Below are 25,056 nucleotides of genomic sequence, written 5' to 3'. Positions count from 1 at the left end.
GCCCCCGTGGAGGGGACTGACCTCTGACCTCGAGGCTGATGGTGACTGAGGGGGGGGGGGGGGGGGGGGACTGACCTTGCGGCTGATGGCGATGAGGAGGCACTCGGCCGCCTCCAGCTGCAGCTCCGTCTCTCCCAGCAGGAGGCACAGGATCTCCAGCAGGCGACAGTTGTCGTTGGTGATGTGGGCGAGGACCACCCAGTCGATGTAGCCCGCCAGCGTGTTCAGGGTCGCCACGGCAACCCGGCAATGGGCTTTGGCCTACCGGGGGGGGGGGGGGGGGAGGGGGGGAGAGAGAGAGGGAGGGAGGGAGGGAGGGAGAGGGAGGGAGGGAGGGAGGGAGGGAGGGAGGGAGGGAGGGAGGAGAGGGGAGGGAGGGAGGGAGGGAGGGAGGGAGGGGAGGGGAGGAGGGGAGGGGAGAGGAGAGGGAGGGAGGGAGGGAGGGAGGGAGGGAGGGAGGGAGGGAGGGAGGGAGGGAGGGAGGGAGGGGGAGAGGGAGAGGGAGGGGAGAGAGGGAGGGAGGAGGGAGGGAGGGAGGGAGGGAGGGAGGGAGGGAGGGAGGGAAGGAGGGAGGGAGGGAGGGATGGAGGGAGGGAGGGAGAGAGGGAGGGAGGGAGGGAGGGAGGGAGGGAGGGAGGGAGGGAGGGAGGGAGGGAGGGAGGGAGGGAGGGAGGGAGGGAGGGAGGGAGGGAGGGAGGGAGGAGGAGGGAGGGAGGGAGGGAGGGAGGGAGGGGGAGGGAGGGAGGGAGGGGAAGGAGAGAGGGGAGGAGGGAGGGGGGAGAGAGGGGAGGGAGAGGGAGGGAGGGGGGGGAGGGAGGGGAGGAGGGAGGGAGACGGAAACAGATCGGCGTTGGTTCAAAGTAGTCACGACACTTTGTTGAAAGATTAATAAGAGACCATGTTGAAAGCAGAGAGGACATGTTTTCTCACCTTCAATTCCTGGCCAGGTCCATTTTCTGGAATATACATATAGATTAGTACAGTACATATAGATTAGTACAGTACATATAGTACAGTACATATAGATTAGTACAGTACATATAGATTAGTACAGTACATATAGTACAGTACATATAGATTAGTACAGTACATATAGATTAGTACAGTACATATAGTACAGTACATATAGATTAGTACAGTACATATAGATTAGTACAGTACATATAGTACAGTACATATAGATTAGTACAGTACATATAGATTAGTACAGTACATATAGATTAGTACAACAAGCCATTTTATTCTACTTCAATTGTCCGTTAATGTCGACGCACCAGATGACCAAGACAAATTCCGAACACTTTATAATAACACCCAGTTATAAGACCTTTATAAGGGTATTTGTAGATAATGAACTAATCATGAACAAATCATTTATACACATTCGTAAATTATTATTAAATCATTTATAACTATATTTGTATAACATTTACAAATTAGTTCTACATTATTTATAACTCATTGTCAACATTTTTGTACTTGATTTGTTCATCATTAAATAATGTTGTTTAATGTGTAGTAACACATTTGCGGATGCTTTGAAAAATGGATATGAAAAAAACGACTATACCTGTACCTCCATTTATTTGTTCATGTTCAACAAATGATTTGTTAAGACATTCATAAAACGTCTACAAATCATTTGCAGATGCTACTGTGTGCCCTAATCTGAAGTGAAGCCTATTCATCAATAACAAATGTCTAATACGGTTTATTATTTGTTTACCCGTTACAAATGTTGTAGACAGCTTTCGGATACACCCTTCTTTGTGACATCAAACAGTGACAGAATTAGGACTATAGATAAATGCAATTTTATTAACATGTAAAATACATAAGGCGGCTACGTGGCGTAGTGGGCAATGCGCTCGCCACGAAATCTGGAGACGCTGGGCTTGCCTGTTCGAGCCCAGCGCTCCACATTTGCTTTCAGTTTAGCTGGTCGTCCGCACTAATACACATTGGCCGTATTAGGGGGTGGGAAACTGATGGGTGGGGATCGGGCGTTGTGGACAGCGACTCCTACAGGTCGGTTGGTGCGCCTGCGCAGTAGAATCAGGAAGTGTCGGGGGCAGCGTGAGCCTCCCACGCGTTACTCCTCGCCACTGAGAGATCGAGCTGCGCAGGTGAAAAGATGCGACTGCTGTTACCTCAAGTACCGGAGGGGACTTGTGCTATGTATGACTTAGTCCACATTGCAGCCGGCTTGTGGGAGGCAGGAAACAGCGTTCGAGACAGGGGAGGGTTGAATTGGATGATACGAAATTGGGATGGGAGAAAATATAGAAAAATGGGAGAAAAAGTGGATAAAAAAAAAACATGTAAAATACATGTTAATACAATTATTTAGAAACAAATAATTTTAGAATAATTTTTTTGTAATTAAAAACGGAGGTTTAAAAAAAGAAAAAAAAAAGAAAAAAAAAAAAGAACAGGCTTCATGGGACACTAGGGGTGGACGGTATGGTCTAAAATTTATATCACGGTATAATTTGAAGCATAGACGGTAACGGTATATATCACGGTATCATCGTTTTTGATAAAAAAAAAAATTTATTTTATATAATTATTTTTTTTTTTTTATAAAATATATATATTATATAATTAGACTTGTACTTGTATTATCTGCGAGACATCGCCACCACGCAACAAGCTCCACTGTCTGTGTGTACTCTAGTAGCCTCCAGCTACGGCCAGGTTTCCCCGGAGCTGCACCTGGACCTATACTCAGTAGCCTCGAGCAGAGCTACGGCCAGGATTCTCCGGCGCTGCACCTGGACCCTATTATATTGGAATAACGTTAGCAAGCCCTCAGCTCGAATACGCATCGAATCAGTGTTATAAGACATTGATATCAGGAGCTATCCGGCTAAGCCGGATATATAACGTTAATACAACGCCTCAGTGAATTATTTAGTTCAATGGGACATTTCGTTTTGAACGGTGAACTAACTCGCGTTAACGTGAGCTAACGGCTAACAGGTAGCACACACACGTCTCTCTCTACTAGACTTTGTGGAGCGTTTGTTGATGTCAGGAGCTATCGGTAGCTGGCCGACTAGATACCGTTCGGTTAGACAATGCCTCATCATGTATTAAACTAAAAGTGAATAGTTGACTGGGTCATTTTGTAACGGTAGCTAAGCTAACGTTAGCTCAGGGAGACGCCGCCGACAGCTGAGCTCCCGTGTCCCGTCCCACTAGACTACTAGATCCGTGTTTACATGCGTGCGGTAGGGGCTGGCACGCCCACTGCGCGAAGCCTCCTAAATAACTTTTTCCAGTTCGCACATATCTATTATCTATGACTAATTCTATCTATTTTTAGGGGCAAATGCGAGTGAAATAGTCGCGCTGTGGTTACATGACGTCATTGGTATTTTAGAGCTGCACTACCGGTTTAGACGGTATAGTCAAAATCCATACCGTAGAGCAAATTCATACCGTTTATACCGTATACCGTTTATACCGTCCACCCCTATGGGACACAATTATGAACTTGTTTAGTTTAAGGCTAAACAGGCCTAAATAAGCTGTTCCGAATGATTGGTCTTTGTGATCACAAGGGGGACACAAGCAATCAATTTGCTTTCATTAATCAATTAGTTGTGCTTTATGGAGCCAGGAACACTGCCTACCTAATGTACTGCACATTGTGTACATTTTATTACAGGCTTGGATGTTAAATAATGAATAAAAAATGTGGTGTTTGTTACACCCGCTAAAAACACTGTGGTCAAGAAGGAGGAAGGTGCTGAATAAATATTATATAGATAGATTTTATATAGATTTATACAAAACTTGTTCTATACATTCAATAATAATTAAATAGTTGAAAAGGTAACAAAACAAAATCGAAATGGCCCTTTTGCATTGATAATATTATGACATTATAATATATTGATAATATTATGACATTAAAATATATTGATAATATTATGACATTAAAATATATTGATAATATTATGACATTAAAATATATTGATAATATTATGACATTATAATATATTGATAATATTATGACATTAAAATATATTGATAATATTATGACATTAAAATATATTGATAATATTGTGACATTATAATATATTGATAATATTATGACATTAAAATATATTGATAATATTATTAAAAAGGTATGTATCTTCTTGTCTAACTCCAGGGAAGATGTTAAATAAGCTAATTTCCCAAAATGTTGGAGTTTTCCCTTGTGTGTGCGAGCGGCCGACCTGCGCGCGGTACTGGTCCACGTTGAGCTGCAGCACGGCGAGCAGGAACCGCATGACGCCGTCCATCTCCTTGGTGAGCGTCTGCTGGATGTCGCGGCGCCGCTGGGTGGGCAGCGTCTGGAAGGTGATGACGTCCTCCGCCAGCCGCAGCAGGATCATCATCACCAGCTCCGTCTGGGCCTCCTGGTGGTGAGACATGGCATGACTTCCTGTCCCCCGAGACCAAACATGGCATGACTTCCTGTCCCCCGAGACCAAACATGGCATGACTTCCTGTCCCCCGAGACCAAACATGGCATGACTTCCTGTCCCCGAGACCAAACATGGCATGACTTCCTGTCCCCGAGACCAAACATGGCATGACTTCCTGTCCCCGAGACCAAACATGGCATGACTTCCTGTCCCCGAGACCAAACATGGCATGACTTCCTGTCCAGCGTGAATATTTTAGGCAACCAACTTGTTGCCTAACCCTAACCCTAACCCCCCCTTCGTCAGTGTAAAGTAATGGGGTGCAGTTACACAGGGAGAGACGATAGGGGGCGGTATCTTCCCAATTGAGCTCAGAGAGACTCTGCACAGGGATTAAAGCAAAAAAAAAATCTCCTGACTGAACTTTTTTTCAGGCCAAGTCATATTCTTATTTTAATCTCCACTATTTTTTTTTAATAGCGTTAGCGTTTTAAGGGAGCCTACTGTCCTGACTGTGACTATAGACCCTACTGTTGTGGTTGTTGTGCCAGGCAGGGAGGCTGTGTGCTGGAGAGCGTGAATGCAAGTCTTGTGGCTAGCTTCTGATTGATGGCGAGCTAGCACCCCTTTCCCATTACTTTGAACCATGAACTAAACGGCTTATTATCATACAAACAAGGGACTAAACACGTTTAGCAATTATGCCACAACAACAATGGACAGTCTCCTCCCCACCGTTTGTATATATTTTTTACCACCCACCCACCCCCTCCTAATGTACAGTCTCCTCCTCATCATATGTATATATTTACTGTTAGGATCTCTGGGTAACAGTACTGTATATTTGCTTATCATATATGTGACAAATGTAACAGTACTATACCTGTAAGTCAAGTATGTCCCCATGTCATAAATGTCATGATGTCATGTATGTTGTGTATGTCATAAATGTCACTATGAATTGAAAATGGGGGACCCTGATTATGTAAACAAGACAAACATCTTTCTCTGGTCTGCATCCCCTTAACAATTGTGTGTATTGCCACTGGATTTACCAGATCCAGAGTGAATGAATGAAAACTTTATTTAATACACAAGACCCTCTTCTTGGGACCAAGTAAGGTTTTGTCGATAATCCAATGTACAGTTACCCCACCCCGCCTACCCAACCACCTCCAATGTACCACCCCACCTACCCAACCTCCTCCAATGTATATACTCTCTTTTTTAGACTATTTTTGTATCACAAACAATACTGTATTTGTAAATCTGGTATGTCATAAATGTATAGATGTAGCAGTATTGTCTATCTGTATGTCATGTGTGTCATATATGTTATGATGAATTGAAAATGGGGGACCCTGATGGAAACAAGACAAAAGTCTTTCTCTGGTCTGCATCCCCTTAACAATTGTGTGTATTGAGCCGTACTCTATTGTACCCATTCTGCAATTCTGTTAATAAAATGTTCAATCAATCAATCAATATTGAACAGATTGCAGAATGGGTACAATACAGTATGGCTCAATACACACAATTGTTAAGGGGATGCAGACCAGAGAAAGACGTTTGTCTTGTTTACATCATCAGGGTCCCCCATTTTCAATTCATAGTGACATTTATGGCATAGGGACATACTACAGTCTACAGGTATATAGTACTGTTACATTTGTGACATATACGATATGCAAATATACAGTAATGTTACCCATATATCCTGACAAGAGATTATACATATGATGGGGAGGAGACTGTACATTAGGAGAGGGTGGGTGGGTGGGAGAAAATATACAGTACTTGTTACCCATAGATCCTAACAGAGATTATATACATGATATGATGGGGAGGAGACTGTACATTAGGAGGGGGTGGGAGAGAAATATACAGTAGTTACCCATAGATCCTAACAGATTATATACATATGATGGGGAGGAGACCGTACATTAGGAGGGGATGGTAGAAAAAAGATATACGGTGGGGAGAGAATATATGGTGGGGAGGAGACTGTCTACAGATACACCTGTGTGATGTTGCTACGGAGTTAAGCTAATAAACGTATACTCACAACCACAGCAGGGGACTCACGTATTGTACTGTGAAGTGACACGACAATGACAAAAGTGTTGTTTCTGTTTTTGACATAGTTGCGGCACACGGAACAAGTTAACTCACCACTACAGCCCCCAGTAGCGCTGCCTAGCCAGTCTCTTCAAACGTCCTCTCCTCTCGAAACTTTCTTTTGTTAGGTGGTCCCGCTCATCCTTTTCATCTGAGAACCCCGCGGTGGGTTCTCTTTTTAGTGGCCGGCTTACTCCTTCCATTTAACCGACGCTATTAAGCTAACGTTAGCTAATCGGTATAGCAGCGAGTGCAAGCAGCGTGGTATAAACAAACAAACAAACAAACAAACAAACTAGGTCAACAAGCAGAGTTGACTTGACGCGCGAGGCTGCAAAAAAGGCGACTCGTTAAACCAAAACACGCAGTTTTTAATTATTTTACATGACTATCTTGTTACCCTGCCATGTGGTGGACGGACTTCTCAGACCTCGCAAATGTGTAACTCGCCCAATAGACTGCAGCTGCAACCGCGGAGCGAGCCTCCGGAGCGAGCAGCGTCCTGTCTCTCGAGTCGCTGAGTGATGACTCTGCTTGGCGCGGCGCGATTTTTTTTCTTCATATTTGGCGCCTCTGATTGGCTCAATTTTGTTTAAATGTGTATGCATCTACAAATCATATTATACCAGGTAGCCAATTCCGTCAGACCGCGAATCAAATGGACGGATCTCCTCAATCAAATTGACGGAAATCCGTCTGGAGACGGAATGCTTTAATGCATGCTCTGCAGCACTAACCCGAGGCTCGGTTGATGAAATATGAATTAAAATCGCCAATAAGAAAAACAAACGCTATATAGCGTCCGTGGCACTCAATGTGTTAAAAAAGAAAAAAAAAATGATTTTTTTTTATTATTAAAAACAAAGGTTCGAACGGCCGTTCGGAAAAACCCTGACGAAGTTCGAATCCCAAAAACAGGCTTCGGGGAAACAGCCCTTCTTAGTGCGAGTCCCTCCCTCCCCCCAGGCTGGTCAGAGGCCACACCCTCTTGACCCTCTCCACCACTCACTCACCCCCAGGCTGGTCAGAGGCCACGCCCTCTTGACCCTCTCCACCACTCACTCCCCCCCAGGCCGGTCAGAGGCCACTCCCTCTTGACCCTCTCCACCACCACTCACCCCCCAGGCTGGTCAGAGGCCACGCCCTCTTGACCCTCTCCACCACTCACTCACCCCCAGGCTGGTCAGAGGCCACGCCCTCTTGACCCTCTCCACCACCACTCACCCCCAGGCTGGTCAGAGGCCACGCCCTCTTGACCCTCTCCACCACCACTCACCCCCCAGGCTGGTCAGAGGCCACTCCCTCTTGACCCTCTCCACCACTCACTCACCCCCAGGCTGGTCAGAGGCCACGCCCTCTTGACCCTCTCCACCACCACTCACCCCCAGGCTGGTCAGAGGCCACGCCCTCTTGACCCTCTCCACCACCACTCACCCCCAGGCTGGTCAGAGGCCACGCCCTCTTGACCCTCTCCACCACTCACTCACCCCCAGGCTGGTCAGAGGCCACGCCCTCTTGACCCTCTCCACCACCACTCACCCCCAGGGCGGTCAGAGGCCACGCCCTCTTGACCCTCTCCACCACCACTCACCCCCAGGGCGGTCAGCGCCTCCATCTCCTTCAGCATGTCTGGCCAGTGCTGAGGCCACTCCCTCTTGATCATCTCCACCACGATGCGCGAGAGGACGTCCTTGATGTGGTTCTCCTCCTCCAGGATGGAGTGGGTCCCCTGGCAGGACACACGGTGGGCATCGTGTCAGAGAAGATAATAATAATAATAATAATAATAATAATAATAATAATAATAATAATAATAATAATAATAATAATAATAATAATAATAATAATAATAATAATGAACTTTATTTGTAGAGCACCTTTCATACAGACACTGCAGCTCAAAGTGCTTCACTACAGAAAAAAGACATAAGGCATAAAATGAGCACATAAAGTGCAACTAGTGTCGTCACGATTTCGAACTTCGATACGATACCTTGAAAAGTATCGATATTCGATACCATTTTCGATACCATGGGGAAAAAGGTTATTTTCTTTTGGAAAGAATGTTTTTTTTTTTTTTTTTTTATAAAAAAAATTAATATATATATATATTTTTTTTTTTTTATATATTCGACTAAGAGGTTGGCCAGTCGACTACGGCTCCTTTCGACCGATTAGTCGACTAATCGGCTAATAGGGGTCAGCCCGGCTAATATATACATTCATTCCAATTATTCACCCGTTCTATTCTCCATCCATAGCAACACTATATTATCACCGACATCCAGTTGGGGGATCCCCCCCTCTGAACGGCCCTTCTGAGGTTTCTCTCCTCCACGTGGTGCTTTTTTTCCTTCCTACTCCTAGGTTTTTAGTGTCTCGTTCCTCATCTTCACTGGGGAGAGTCTGGGGGTGTTGTTGCATAATATTTGGATTTTATGGGTTTTCTTTTAAAATCTTCATCTATTGTGATGTTTCTTCTTGACTTGTACAGCCCATGGGGGAGATTCCACGTGATCTCAGGGCTCTACAAATACATTTCATTTGATTTTGACAACAGAGCTGCTCATACTTACATTGGTTAACAGCTGCATGGCATAATTCTTTAACTGGACTTTCTCGTCTTGTTCCATGTTGTTCCACTGGAACCTGTGAAGAGAGAGAGAGACGACAAAGGTGACGTTCTGGCAGGTGCCTCAGATTTCTACCATAGTGTCGGAGGGCCGGGGCGGTTCATTGGGTTTCAATTCCTTTGGCTTCCAGGGCGGCTACGTGGCGTAGTGGGCAAGGCGCTCGCCACAAAATCTGGAGACGCTGGGCTTGCCTGTTCGAGCCCAGCGCTCCACATTGCTTTCAGTTTAGCTGGTCGTCCGCACTAATACACATTGGCCGTATTAGGGGGTGGGAAACTGATGGGTGGGGATCGGGCGTTGTGGACAGCGACTCCTACAGGTCGGTTGGTGCGCCTGCGCAGTAGAATCAGGAAGTGTCGGGGGCAGCGTGAGCCTCCCACGCGTTACTCCTCGCCACTGAGAGATCGAGCTGCGCAGGTGAAAAGATGCGACTGCTGTTACCTCAAGTACCGGAGGGGACTTGTGCTATGTATGACTTAGTCCACATTGCAGCCGGCTTGTGGGAGGCAAGAAACAGCGTCCGTGACAGGGGAGGGTTGAATTGGATGATACGAAATTGGGATGGGAGAAAATATAGAAAATGGGAGAAAAAGTGGATCAAAAAAAAATTCCTTTGGCTTCCCACGGTCATGAAAACTAGGGCTGGGCGACTCTTGCTCAAATGTGAATCACGATTTTTCTCTAAGAATTGAGATCACGATTCTCTCACACGATTCTTGTTTTTTCAATAAAATCATTTATTGCACTATTTTCTTAAACAGACAACATAACATAATATCAAAGTGCTCGACTTAAACATAACATATGAAAGTGCTTGACTTAAACTTGAAAGTATCTTGTAACACATAACTCAAGTCAGAATCGTCATCATTTAAAAAGGTTCAGTAAAAAAAATTATTAAAAGTTTACATTTTTTTAACAAAAGAAAGAGATTTTATTTCGATTAATCGCCCAGCCCTAATCGAGATGAGATTATTATCGTGCCGCACGCCATGTGGCTCTCATTTTGTCGTGTTGTAAATGCAGCGCACCCTTCCTTCACAGTGACCCCCGACAGTAGTTTCAGCTCGCCTTGAGAGGGGAGGTGTGTTTCTACTAGGGGTGGGAATCGCCAGAGACCTCATGATTAGGGATGGGTACCTTTCACATTTGAACCGATACCGGTACCGGTACCTGTGAATCGATACCGGTACCCAACGGTACCTTTTTTCGGTACTTTTTTTTTTTCATGTCAACGTTCACACGCACAATATATGCTTACCTAGGATTTGACTTGATTCAACAACAAAGCAGTCGGAGCAATGACAAGCCGAAAACTGTCGAAATTTAATTTACCTACCTCAGTCGTAAAAATCCAAACTTCAAATAACTACAATTTCGACAGTTTTCGGCTTGTCATTGCTCCGACTGCTTTGTTGTTGAATCAAGTCAAATCCTAGGTAAGCATATATTGTGCGTGTGAACGTTGACATGAAAAAAAAAAGTAAAAAAAAAATAATAATTTTTTTTTTTTTTTTTTTGGTTTCTCACTTGATTCGATACTCGGTAGTACCGACGTGTTTCGGTTCGGTACCTCAAAAGTACCGAATTCGGTACCCATCCCTACTCATGATATGATACTATCGCGATACTTGGGTCACGATACGATAGTATCGTGATACTAAATGTATCGCGATACTAAATATATCGCGATACGCTGAGTATTGCGATATTAATATTGCGATATTTTTTTTATTTTTTATTTAATTTATTACCTTTTTCAACTGCAAAGTAAAACTTTGTCAACATGATTTATCTAATAAAATAAAGTTCAGTCTGTTCATCTCACTTCAATCATTTTTATTGCAGAACATTCAAGCAGACGGATGTAAACACTGTAATCTGTGTTGAATGTACCTGACAAACTGAACTGTTTGTATTACAGTCATATTCCAACTTAACTGAATGCACACGTGTGCATGTGGACTACTGCCATCGTTTGCTCTCCTAGGTCCCTCTCTGGAGCTTGGTGTGCTCCGCACGAACGTATCCAATCGTAGGCTGCTGACTTCTCTCGCCAGGAAGTCGGCTAGGTCTAGGAGGGATGGCTCGGGACCGTTAGGATCACGGTGGTCTCTTTGCCGCCTGAAGCGCTCTTGTCGGGCGGGCGGCAGCTTCTCTAAAATCCTCTCGACATTAGAGTTTGCGTATAGTTCGTGCATACCCTTTTCTCGTTGCGCCCCCAGCATCCCTACCAGGGATTGTACTTTGATAGACAGGTCGTCTAGTGAGCGATTGTCTGTTGCGATACCGTAATGCCTTATCTCTTGTATTGCGTAATCCCATATGCGTCCATATCTTTGGTCGAGCGCTGCTAGAGCCGCTGTGTATGGGGTAGTAGAGATGGCATAGGCCAGCGCTATGTTGTGCGCTCGGGGCACCTTCAGGTGCTTCAATAGGATAGCATACTTGTGGCGTTCATCAGCTACGTCAACCATCATTGTCTCTAAGCACATCCGTAACTCCGTGTACTGTGCTCGGTTCTCATGGGTGAAGTCTGGAAACGTCGGTGTGCCAATGTATGACGCCGTAGATGGCTGGCACATCGGTGAGCGTTGGAAGAGAGGCCTCCTAGGCGAGTCTCCTCTTACGTCTCTCGGTGGGCTGGTACCGGCAGGGTACCATGGCCCGCGTATCCAGGTGCTATTCCTCGGGACTGGTCGTGCGTCATGCTCACCCGTGAATAGGGTCGGGGGTCTGTAGCGCAGAGCCGCGGGGGTAGAGCCTGGGCTGTACTGGACCTCCTGGTCCTGTGGAGTACTGTGCTGCTGTCGGGCTTGACTCTCCTCCTCTCCCTCTTCTTCTTCTGTCAGGTCATCTAGATCCTGTAGTCGTCTATTTAGCCTCTCCGCGGTGTACACCGTTCCTTCCTTGTAGCTGGGTCTCACTGGGACCGGTCGGGGAAGGGGTTCGGAGGGGGGTATAGGCTCTCTCTGGTGGTCGAGTTCAGGGTCGCTTGATCGGTTAGGGGGGGGTGCCCTTGACCCGTGTCTTGACGAGGCCCTGGAACCCCGTGCGGAGGGAGGGGGTGTTGCCTTGGCGATCAGCTGCTCCATTAGCTGCGCTTGTATTCTGTCGCGCTCTGCTTCTCTTTGGGCACCGGCAGCGGCACGCTGGGTGTCGGCCCGGTCTCTTGCCATATTCTCTTCCGTCTGAAGGCGTCTAATCTCTAGACGTATACGATCTTCGTCGCTCCGTTGCTGCGCTTGAATGCGTTCTCTTTCCATGGAAGAATGTTCGCGCTCACTAAGCGTCTGTGCTTGGAGTCGATCGCGCTCTGTTGAGGCTGCTAGGCTGGCGAGGAACGCCTGTGCCAGCATCTTGTCCGCCTCGCTGGGGGAAGACGCTGGTTGAGGTGATCCGCTCCTGGCGGTACTCGTTGGAGATGCGTTCTCCTGCGGGGAGTCCTGGAGCTCTATCTCCTGGGCGCTCTCCTCTTCTTGTACCGTGCAGAGTTCCATCTCTGGAGGGTTGTCTTCCTCCCGGAGCTCTCCGGGGACTACTTCTTCGGTCTTGGCGGGGGGTAAAGTCGTGTCAGTTCCCTCCTGGTCCCCACCGTGAGCTTGGTCAGTTACATTAGAACCCACTAGGGCCTCTGTGGTCGGGGTATCCTGGTTGATAGGGTCGGACATAATTTTACGTTCTACTTTTACCGCGTTTACCGTCTGTAGAAGGCTAGGTAGTATACTGGCAACGTAATCCTCTAAGTACTGAGGTGGCTGCCGTCTACGCTGCGGGCGATCTACTTTAGGAGGACCGTTTTGTGGAGTGTTCATCATAGGCCATTTCAATATTAATACCACTATATTAATATTACACTAGTTATTCTCCGGCTCGAAGGACCAATTGTAACTGAGGGGTACAATTCCCTGACTGTATTGATAAGTATGGTATCATTAAACCACTACCGCTTTATGTACTTTAACTACTGGCCATACAGTACACAATATATGAATATGATGAACACTTCCCACAATGAAATCGGTTCCAGTCAAAGGTATTAATCAAGTATTTAATGGAGCAAAAGGTACATAGGATACTTATATTACATTTGATTGCACTTGTAAGGCAAATGAGTATTCGTAGGCAAATCAACACTGAATGTCCATTCTCTGGTTACGCAGGAGGCAAGTATACAACCTGGCTCTTAGGGAATTATATCTATGGTACACTTAATGATATAGCGGGATATACTGGAAGGGGTCCTCCCGGTTGTAAGCCGGCAGGGGGGGTAGGAGAGCTGTCGGTAGTAGAACGTCTGGTCAACGATATCTAGGGAGACTTCGAGTACAGAAGACAGTGCGATAGACTCTTGATCCGCAGACGAATACAGCTTGGTTCTCTTGTAGGCTGTAGCTCCACAGTGAAGAAGAAAACTAGGCGGCCTCAGGCTCTCTGAGCGCCGACTCGACCTCGACTCCTCTCGGGGGTAAATCCAACACTCACAGGCGTCGGCGATTATCCGCTCCACAAATCACAGTACCAAAGCAAATATATATTCCAGCCGCAAAGGGCTAAGCAGTCGTCGGGTAGGTAATCCAGTGTAGGGCTGGGCGATAAAACGATAACGATAACTATCGCGATAAATTATTTCCTCGAAATAAACATGAAACGTGGTCGCAAAGTTTCGATATATCGATTTTCCAAGCTTGGCTCCGTTCAGCCTCGGCTCAACACACTCACTAACAACAACCAGCGTTACGTGATGACGTACTTACGCACACAGCTAACAACCAATCAGTGAAGGAGATGGCCGAGACCCGGAAGGAGGTAGGACTCACTCCAACAAGGCTTGCTAGGCTAATTAGCTTGCACGGCATTGTTTTATATATTTACGTGCCGAGTATGTGTGTGTTTTGAATTCTGAGGCCACGTTTATGGTAGTGTGGGATATACAGTGGACGCCGTTTCAATATATTGTGGCGGAAGAGAGTATTTTAGTGTCATATTTAGCACATTGTCATGGAATACTCCGCTTAGAACCAACAGGCTGGCTAGGATAACTAGCTTGCACGGCACTGTTTTATATATTTACGTGCCGAGTATGTGTGTGTTTTGAATTCTGAGGCCACGTTTATGGTAGTGTGGGATATACAGTGGACGTCGTTTCAATATATTGTGGCGGAAGAGAGTATTTTAGTGTCATATTTATTGTCATGAGATACTCCGCTTGTCGGCTAACGTGCGCAGACTGATGACGACATCAACTCGACTTGAGACATTCGCAGCAGCATAAGAAGTTAATTAAACTTGACGGACATTATATCGACGATAATTATCGATATCGAATTATATGAAAATAATTTTATAATTTTATCGCGATAACGTTTTTGGTCATATCGCCCAGCCCTAATCCAGTGTACATGTCCATTCGGTCCTCGCCTAGATCTCCTCGGATGAAAGCGCCATGTGGTCGGCCCAGCCTGGATAAGAATCTAGCTAACACGAGGAAGCGTTGGAGATGCTGGTCACTTTAGAACTCTAACCGCACGATGCACCATACACAATAGACTATTATTAACTTAATAGAAATACGTCGCACTCGACGGTACAGTGCCAAACTCTGACAACTCAGTTATTAATTCGCACGCGGTCTCAATGCTATTCTGGGGCCAAACAGGCCATACTTCACCGCACGTCGTATCGTGGGTGAGGCTTCACTTAGTGGGTAACAAACTAGGTTAACTAACTTCTGTATCCACCTGCGCTATATTTATATGCACGGTGAACAAATAGTGCCACTCTCATTTCTGTCGCCGTATCCCTGGGCAGGGCCGGGGCTAGTACAGACATGTCTTGTCGGTAACTTTGAACTTGGCTCCGGGGGCTGGTCCCCTGGCGCCTGGTCCTTTGTCCAATAGGAGAATGAACTATTATGGGCTATAGTAGGCTAAAGGGATATTCCGTGTATATGTACAAGGAATATACAAGGGATATCAAACGATATACAAATACTATTCAATATATATCAATAAATAAATATATATACTCGGTTTAATCTGATCCTTCGTAACAATCATCATCATAATTTATTTATTCGTACATGGAATTACCACAGTCCAACAGTACATATTAATATAACTCACCAAATCCTAGGCCTGCCGCGATAAGCAATAAATCGATTAATTGCAGCGATAATTAAAATTAATGCAATGATTTTGACGGGCGCGATTAATTGCTATTTGCGCGTTTGTTTTAATGAGGCGGAACCAGTAGTACCCCTCGTCAGTCACTCCGTGTGGGGGGCCGCTGGCCTTACTACAGAGCACAGCACGGGAGCTCCGTGGGGCACTAGCAACGCCACATATAGCTTAACTACATTTCTCAATAGTGTTGCTCCTTTTAACCAAATAGCGTTCTTTGTAGTGTAACGTTAGCTATTTTTAGACCCAAGTAGTTACTCGCTACTGCCCGGAGAAACTGGACTGCTAAATAAAGATTAAAGATCTAGTGTTGATGCTCATTCAATGCCAACAACATTAGCTAAATAGCTAACAAACGAAATACAACGTATAGCATAGCTACAACACAGAATAACGTTAATACAATTACATGCATCATTGTTTACAATGAACGGGTGGGACTAGTCAAAGGACTGGACACGGGGACAAGTTAAACATGAATAAATTTATTATAACAGGTAATCGAGTTGCGCTCCCGTGCCTACGCACCACAGGGCTATTCTATTCTATACGGCTTTGACGCTTCCTCCTCATCGTTGATTGCCTGTAGTAGCTGCATCTAACGTTAGTAGCTAACGTTAAAACTAACCTAAAGTTAGTTGCTCACCAACAAGGAGGGTGTGTCAGCTAGGTGGGAGGTGACAGGGGGTGTGTCAGCTAGGTGGGAGGTGACAGGGGGTGTGTCAGCTAGGTGGGAGGTGACAGGGGGTGTGTCAGCTAGGTGGGAGGTGACAGGGGGTGTGTCAGCTAGGTGGGAGGTGACAGGGGGTGCGTCAGCTAGGTGGGAGGTGACAGGGGGTGTGTCAGCTAGGTGGGAGGTGACAGGGGGTGTGTCAGCTAGGTGGGAGGTGACAGGGGGTGTGTCCGCTAGGTGGGGAGGTGACAGGGGGTGTGTCCGCTAGGTGGGAGGTGACAGGGGGTGTGTCAGCCAGGTGGGGAGGTGACAGGGGGTGTGTCAGCCAGGTGGGAGGTGACAGGGGGGTGTGTCAGCTAGGTGGGAGGTGACAGGGGGTGTGTCAGCTAGGTGGGAGGTGACAGGGGGTGTGTCAGCCAGGTGGGAGGTGACAGGGGGTGTGTCAGCTAGGTGGGAGGTGACAGGGGGTGTGTCCGCTAGGTGGGAGGTGACAGGGGGTGTGTCAGCTAGGTGGGGAGGTGACAGGGGGTGTGTCAGCTAGGTGGGAGGTGACAGGGGGTGTGTCAGCTAGGTGGGAGGTGACAGGGGGTGTGTCAGCTAGGTGGGGAGGTGACAGGGGGTGTGTCAGCTAGGTGGGAGGTGACAGGGGGTGTGTCAGCTAGGTGGGGAGGTGACAGGGGGTGTGTCAGCTAGGTGGGGAGGTGACAGGGGGTGTGTCCGCTAGGTGGGAGGTGACAGGGGGTGTGTCCGCTAGGTGGGAGTGACAGGGGGTGCGAAGGCGACTCACTTGATGACGTGCTCCAGGATCTGGAGGCCAAAGTGCCTCACGATGGGCGTCTGCGTCCTCTCCGCCAGCTGCAGGCCGCACGGCACGCAGAACGGACACTTCTCCTTGAACTCCTCGCAGAACTGTGGAGACACCAGACCATGTGGTCACATTACAGGACTGTGGAGGAGGAGACACCAGACCATGTGGTCACATTACAGGCCTGTGGAGGAGACACCAGACCATGTGGTCACATTACAGGCCTGTGGAGGAGACACCAGACCATGTGGTCACACTACAGGACATGTAGAAGAGAAGGAAATATTATTAAGCTCAACACTCTGTATCGGTATGCAGGGCTTTCAAACAAGATGGGGCCGTGCCTCAACTAGGGGGTGGTCCGGAGGGGGGGCTGTGTCTCAACTAGGGGGTGGTCTGGAGGGGGGGGGGCCGTGCCTCAACTAGGGGGTGGTCTGGAGGGGGGGCTGTGTCTCAACTAGGGGGTGGTCTCAGTCTGGAGGGGGGGGGCCGTGCCTCAACTAGGGGGTGGTCTGGAGGGGGGGCTGTGCCTCAACTAGGGGGTGGTCCAGAGGGGGGCTGTGGCCCCTGTCAGGGAGGCATTTACAGATGTGCAATGAAGAAAGCCATTTGCTGCAGCAACACGTAGTGGTATTGGACAATGATGCGTGGGTTTCTAAACTAGCCCCAAGCTTTCACGGCAAGAAAGAAAAGAAAATGTAAAACCTCATAGTGGCCCAGGAGGACCAGTATAGAAAATGTTATTGATAAAAATGACAATAATAATTCACAATAATCCACCTTTTTCTTTTTAAGCGTAGGTAGGCCCGATGGCTACCAGATTTTCTGTGGATCATCACTATGTAACAAGCTTGTAAAAAGATGTATAGGGCTTGTTGATATATCCAATTGTGCTTTTTATTTTTTAAGATAAATTTTTTGGAGTTTTTTTTATCGCTTTATTGCTACTGGGCAGTCGAGTAGGGAGAGACAGAGGAGGAATGGGAGACAGAGTGGGGGGGAAGACATTCGGCAAATAACAACAGGTTCGGGAGTCGAACCCGGGTCGGCCGTGTCGCGACTGAGCGCGCTATGTGGTTCGCCACTGGGGGGCGCCCCATCCAATTGTGTTTTGAAGATATTGATCAAAGGGGCACGGCTCAGCCCATATAGACCTCACTGAGCACAGAGTGACAGTCCACCATCTTCCTGGACTCTTACTTTTTGAAAACAGCACTGTGCAATATTACACCCGGGCCTAAAAGAAAAAAAACGGTTTGGTTCCGGTTTGCCGACCGACCCTGCCGATTTAGGTGCGACCCAATTTATTTTTATGAGTTTTAAAAAAAATTTATATTAAAAAATTATTATTTTTTATTTAAAAAAAAAAATTTACAATAAAGTTTCATAAAAAATCTCAGTCAAACCTTTAGTATTATGGATATTAAAACATGCTGGCAGAGTGTACATGCATCCATGTTGTCGTGAAACATTTTAATTAAATAAAGAAATTCCCTATCCATAGTCGACGTGGGGGATTTTTTTTTTTATAAAAGATTTATTTAAATAAAATTCCCTACCTACCCATGGCCTTAACTGACAACCAACAGGAACCAAACCATTTTTTTTCTTTTATGCCCTACTGTAGACCTCAGTATATTTTTTTACTGTATATTTTTATTCCATTTTTATTCCACTCTTATCTTAGGCAATTTGATTTGTTTTTGTTATTCTTATTCATGACCTGTTTCCGTCTAAATGTTGAGCGATTTGCCTTTGCAGTGTCAAATTTCCCTCGGGATAATAAAAAGTATTTATATTCTATTCGAATTCTAAATCAACATTTGATTAAAAAAAAGAAATGTATTATACTATTATTATTATTATTATTATGAAACCCGGGTCTCCCACACCGGAGGCAACAGCACAGACCGCTATACCAAGAGGTGAAACTCACTGCTTTGTAACGTGTCTTTGTAACGTCAGAAGGATCCGCCCCTTCCTGACAAAAGAAGCCACCCAGCTCCTCGTCCAATCAACAGTCATCTCCCGCCTCGACTACTGCAATGCACTGCTAGCTGGCCTCCCGGCCACTGCCACTAAGCCTCTTCAACTCATTCAGAACGCAGCGGCCCGCCTGATCTCAAAACCTACCGAAGTCGGCCCATGTCACCCCACTTCTTAGGGACCTGCACTGGCTCCCCATTGCTGCACGAATCCGCTTCAAGGCCCTCGACCTGGCATACCGTGCGGCAAAGGGAACCGCTCCCGCCTACCTCCGGTCAATGGTCTCTAACTACACACCCTCAAGACCCCTACGCTCTGCATCTTTCTGGCCGCCTCAGACCTACTCCTATCCGAGCTCCGGGAGGGTCATCAAAGAGAAGTCGCCTATTCTCAGTCCTTGCCCCACAATGGTGGAATGAACTGCCCACCCCAGTTAGGACAGCCGAATCACGTCCAATCTTTCGCCGTCGACTAAAGACGCACTTCTTCAACCATTATCTGAATTTAAAAAAAAAAATCTAACCCTAACTAACCGTACTGTCATGCACTTGTCCTAATAAAACTAACCTACACTGTAGCACTCAACACTTTGATGAACATTGTTTACTCAGCTGATAGAGTTGTGCCCTTCCTTCCTGATGACCTGTCGTACAGAACTTGTAAGTCGCTTTGGATAAAAAGCGTTTTCAGCTAAATGACTAAATGTAAATGTAAATGTGTCTTATGTGTCTTTTGAGGGTGAGAGTGAGTTTAACCCATAGAGCACCGCTACTCGGCCCGGTCGCTTCACAACATCTGAAGGTCATCGTGACTGGGCTTCACGGTACCATCCGTTAAATTTTTTTTATTTTATTTTTGCAATTCGGGGGGGGGGGGGGGGGGGGGGGGGGTGGCAGTCGATTACCAATCACTAGGAGAGTAGTGTTGGAATACCGTTACACATGTCATATGCGTGTCCCATTAAACACGGTTAGATTAGCATAATAGCTTCCTGGTTATAAATGTAAAACAATTGCTCTGTTGAGCTTCTAAAAGGTACTTGTAAAATGATTCAATAGCATTATATTAGCTTATATCATACATTTCAGAGTTAGATGGCGTGTTAAAAAGCAGAAGCAGTGAGCGGAGTTTGTTATTGTGATTACATTACGTGAGAACATTTGACCTCGCTGGCTAAAGTATTCCTCACTTTTTAACATGCATTTGTGAAAAAAAGAACATCCTCAGCATCGTTCGGCGAGAACAATGAATGTCCAAAACCTAAAAAACGACATACAACTTGGTGGATATATTTAATTAAGCTGTTGAAAATAATAAGTCTCTTAAAATGTTTTTAAGATTTTACCAATAGGGGGGGGGCGCACTACAAAATACATTGGCCGTGGCATGGCATAACACAAAATTAGACTATATATCAGAAAATAGTTTTGTCCAATCATTTAAAAAAAGTCACAGGATATCCGCGCTGGCAGGGACATGCGATGGGCCTTCTATCCTCCCTACAAACCGGCCAGTGGGGGGCACATGTGAGCAACGGTCAAGACAGGGGGTGGCACGGCTAAATTGGGATGGGAGAAAAAATGGATAAAAAAAAAATTAAAAAGAAATCACAGGATATGTTTCACAACACAAAATGTTTTTAATCTTAACCACCCATGTTTTGCTTGAAGCCTGGAATTGCCACTTGCGGCTATATTTGAAAAAAAATATATGTCGATGCTTCACTGTATATTATTAATGTGATGTTATATGTATATTCATTAACTTGACCTTCGGCTTCTCTCCCCAGCAACCTCCTGCAAAGCCTCACCTTCCTTCCTCTTTTTTTTTAACCCTACCCTCCAATCTCACCCCAATCCCATTCAATCTTGTTTGCTGCAGCTCAAAATGTATTGTTGCCCCACTTTTGCCTTTTTATGTCTCTGTCTGTGTTTGTGTCTTGTATGCTTGTGTTTCGCTGCCATTTTTGGCCAGGTCTTGCTCAAAAAAAGAGATCATTGATCTCAAGTGACTACCTGGTAAAAAAAAATAAATAAATGTGCGCCCCATTTTGAGTGCACCTTTCTAGTTAGGATAGGTTTTGCCATGGGGATATGGCATGGTGCGTGCTATGTGAGTGAGTGAGTGATGATAGTGAGTGAGTGACTGAGTGAGTGAGTGATGATAGTGAGTGAGTGACTGAGTGAGTGATGATAGTGACTAGTGAGTGATGATAGTGAGTGAGTGAGTGATGACAGTCAGTGATGATAGTGAGTGAGTGAGTGAGTGAAGTGAGTGAGTGATGATAGTGAGTGAGTGAGTGATAATAGTGAGTGAGTGAGTGATGATAGTCAGTGATGAGAGTGAGTGAGTGAGTGAAGTGAGTGATGATAGTGAGTGAGTGATAATAGTTAGTGAGTGAGTGAGTGATGATAGTGAGTGAGTGATAATAGTTAGTGAGTGAGTGAGTGATGATAGTGAGTGAGTGAGTGAATGAAAACTGTATTAACAATTCGAAACTGGCCCATGTAAATGTCCTAACAACCCCCTCCAATGTACAGTAAATTACCAAGTGTGGTCTTGTCAATATTCCAATGTACAGTTTTGCTTGTACAGTGGTACAGTGTCCCCCACCCACCCCTCCTACCCAACCTCCCCCCACTCCTATCCAACCCCCCCCCCCCACCCACCCACCCAAACTCCTCCAATGTACAGTTTCTACGTCAAAATGTATATACTCTCTTTTCTGGACTCTTTTTGTATCACAAACAGTACTGTATTTGCAAATCTGGTATGTCATAAATGTATAGATGTAGCAGTACTGTCTATCATGTATGTCATTGTTATGATGAATTGAAAATGGGGGACCCTGATGTAAACAAGACGAAAGTCTTTCTCTGGTCTGCATCCCCTTAACAATTGTGTGTATTGAGCCGTACTGTACTGTACCCATTCTGCAATCTGTTAAATAAACTTTTCATTCATTCATTCATTCATTCATTCAACAGATTGCAGAATGGGTACAATACAGTACAGCTCAATACACACAATTGTTAAGGGGATGCAGACCAGAGAAAGACGTTTGTCTTGTTTACATCAGGGTCCCCCATTTTCAATTCATAGTGACTATAATATAATGGCGATAATAATGAGAGCTAAGCTAACGTAACGTTAGCCAGGTGGCGGCTGTGTCAAATTGTAGCCACATTTCCTTTATTATAGAAGGAAACGTAGATATTAATATGCTTTTTTTTAATCCAACGTTAGTAGCGAACACAAGTTGGAATAATTAACTACCGTGTCATGATGTTATTATTATTATTACCACGACTGAAAACAAAACCGCAATACTAGCATACAATATAGCACGTTAGCTAGCGTTAGCCATTTCACATCCGATTGCAACGCCGGTTTTTGATAGACGTGAGCTGGGAAGTGTAGTTTTCTTCTATTCAAAAGCCCATCGAAAGTCCCGGGTCTCCTCTCCTCGTAGGACTACAAACAAAATGGCGGCACCATTTCCCTCCTCGCATCAATCCTCGCCGTTTTCCCCCCGATATAACTCATATTTCACTAATAATAACACTTCAAACCCATTGGTAAACAAACGCAGTGCTGAAGATATACACCTTGACTGCTGTTTTGACGGGGTTAGGGGCTTTACTCTTGGCTACGCTTGAAAGTTAGCTCTAAGTTAGCATCGTCATAATAATAATAATAATAGTCGTCATGAGCACCTTCAGGGCCTCCAGGCGGTAGATCTGACTGGACTCTCCGTCCATCATCACGTTCACAGCCTTGACCAGCTGCTCGCACATGGCGGACACCGCTTCGTCCCGTTGTTCATCCATGATGATGATGACTTCGAGTAGCGTCTGTCTGTCTGTCTCTGGTGGGGTTATTAGTTGTTGTTATTAGTAGTAGTTAGCTGAAACCGACAGCAGCAGCATGCAGCACAACATGGAGTTAATAATAAACCGCGAAACGTGCTGCTGCTGCGCGCTTGAAGTTGAATCTCTCGCTCGCCGTCGCCGAGGAACTATGGGAATTGTAGGCCATACTGTCTGTAGGCCGAGTATTGCTTGATTGATTGAAAATGTTATTAACAGATTGCAGAATGGGTACAATACAGTACGGCTCAATACACTACACAAATGTATAGTAGTAGCAGTAATGGTAGTAGTAGTAGTAGCAGTAATAGTAGTAGTAATAATAGTAGTAGTAGTAGTAGTAGTAGTAGTAGTAGTAGTAATAATAGTAGTAGTAGTAGTAGTAGTAGTAGTAGTAGTAGTAGTACCTGCCTAAAGCTGTAAAGGAATGTGAATCACTACCCACCTTCAAAAACACTCTCAAAAAACACCTACGTGAGACTGCAATTCGAAACTGGCCCCTACAAATGTCCTAACCTAGTTGTACAGTAAATGACCAAGTAAGGCTTTGTCAATATTCCAATGTACAGTGTAAAATGTGTGTGTGTCCCCTTCCCAACCCCCACCCCCCCCCCCCCCCCCCCCACCTCCAATGTACAGCCCTCACCCAACCCACCCAACCCCACCCCACCCAACCAACCTCCTCCAATGTACAGTTTCTATGCCAAATGTATATACACTCCTTTTCTGGACACTTTTGTATCACAAACAGTACTGTATTTGCAAATCTGATATGTCATAAATGTATAGATGTAGCAGTACTGTCTATCTGTATGTCATGTATGTCATATATGTTATGATGAATTGAAAATGGGGGACCCTGATGTAAACAAGACGAAAGTCTTTCTCTGGTCTGCATCCCCTTAACAATTGTATGTATTGAGCTGTACTGTACTGTACCCATTCTGCAATCTGTTAATAAACTTTTCAATCAATCAATCAATCAGTAGTAGTAGTAGTAGTAGTAGTAGTAGTAGTAGTAGCAGCAGTAGTAGTAGCAGTAGTAGTAGTAATAGTAGCAGTAGTAGTAGTAGTAATAGTAATAGTAGCAGTAGTAGTAGCAGTAGTAGTAGTAATAGCAGTAGTAGTAACAGTAATAGTAGTAGCAGTAGTAGTAGTAGTAATAGCAGTAGTAGTAATAGTAGTAGAACACATAGATACTACAAAAACTTAGGGGTCCGCAAAGACGACTTCAAACTGGAAATGGTAACAACAGATGAGGTACTCAAAAAACTGAGCGCCCTCCAACCTAACAAGGCCACTGGCCAAGATAACAGAACATGAGGTGAGGAGGACCTTTAAGAAAGTGAATATCAGGAAGGCAGCAGGACCGGACGGTATCCCCGGCCGCGTCCTAAAAGTCTGTGCCGACCAACTGGCCCCGGTATTCACTGACATATTTAACCTGTCCTTAGAACAGGCTGTCATCCCCACCTGTCTGAAGAAGTCCACCATTATCCCTGTACCCAAAAAATCCCTTGCCTCAACGACTACCGCCCTGTAGCTCTCACCTCCATATCCATGAAGTGCTTTGAGAAGCTAGTGAAGGGCTACATCTGCTCCTCCCTCCCCATAAACCTGGACCCCCTGCAATTTGCATACTGCCCCAACAGGTCCACAGAGGACGCCATAGCCCATGTGCTGCACACAGCAGCATCACACCTGGACAAGAGGCAGGGGAACTATGTGAGAATGCTATTCATCGACTACCGCTCAGCATTCAATACCATAGTCCCCTCCAAACTCATAGCCAAGCTCAGGGACCTGGGCTTGAACTATGACCTCTGCCAGTGGGTCTTGGACTTCCTGACAGGCAGACCCCAGGTGGTGAGAGCAGGCAACTGCACCTCCTCATCCATCACTCTCAACATAGGGGCCCCCCAGGGCTGTGTCCTGAGTCCCCTCCTCTACTCGCTGTACACACATGACCGTGTGGCACAGCGGAACAACAACACAATCATCAAATTTGCTGACGACACAGTAGTGGTGGGCCTGATCTCTGCAAACGACGAGAGGGCCTACCTGGAGGAGGTTAAGGTTCTAGCGGGATGGTGTCAAGAGAACAGCCTCTCCCTGAACGTCAGCAAAACAAAGGAGATGATTGTGGACTTTAGGAGGTCGGGGGTCAGGGACTACAGCCCCCTCAGCATCGATGGGGCACCGGTTGAGAGAGTGAACAGTTTTAAGTACCTCAGAGTCCACATATCCGAGGACTTGACATGGACCACACACATTGACAGTGTTATCAAGAAGGCACGACAACGCCTCTACTTCCTTAGGCGCTTAAGGAAGTTCAACGTGAGTCAGAAGATCCTCAAGAACTTCTACTC

At 45.8% G+C, this 25,056-nt stretch overlaps 1 protein-coding gene across 1 annotated transcript in view; it reads right to left on the bottom strand.

Moving 5' to 3' along the window:
- Positions 1 to 22,740, bottom strand: part of xpo5 (exportin 5) — a gene marked incomplete at its 3' end in the record, with an annotated part of 57,319 nt that extends 34,579 nt beyond the window's left edge. Inside the window, exons 1-6 of the mRNA XM_084322080.1 lie at positions 22,535 to 22,740; positions 16,815 to 16,936; positions 9,116 to 9,188; positions 8,131 to 8,268; positions 4,230 to 4,412; positions 76 to 261 (exon numbers count right to left, since the gene is read on the bottom strand). Coding sequence (XP_084178206.1) covers positions 76 to 261; positions 4,230 to 4,412; positions 8,131 to 8,268; positions 9,116 to 9,188; positions 16,815 to 16,936; positions 22,535 to 22,648 — 816 coding nt within the window. The 5' untranslated portion in view covers positions 22,649 to 22,740. The remainder of the gene's footprint in view (positions 1 to 75; positions 262 to 4,229; positions 4,413 to 8,130; positions 8,269 to 9,115; positions 9,189 to 16,814; positions 16,937 to 22,534) is intronic.
- Positions 22,741 to 25,056: the final 2,316 nt, after the last annotated feature.

The sequence above is a fragment of the Notolepis coatsorum genome (genome assembly GCF_963971535.1).
Source record: "Notolepis coatsorum genome assembly, chromosome: 9".
Classification (NCBI taxonomy): domain Eukaryota; kingdom Metazoa; phylum Chordata; class Actinopteri; order Aulopiformes; family Paralepididae; genus Notolepis; species Notolepis coatsorum.
The sequence above is the reverse complement of the archived record's forward strand: the minus strand, read 5'-3'. Positions and strand labels throughout refer to the sequence as shown.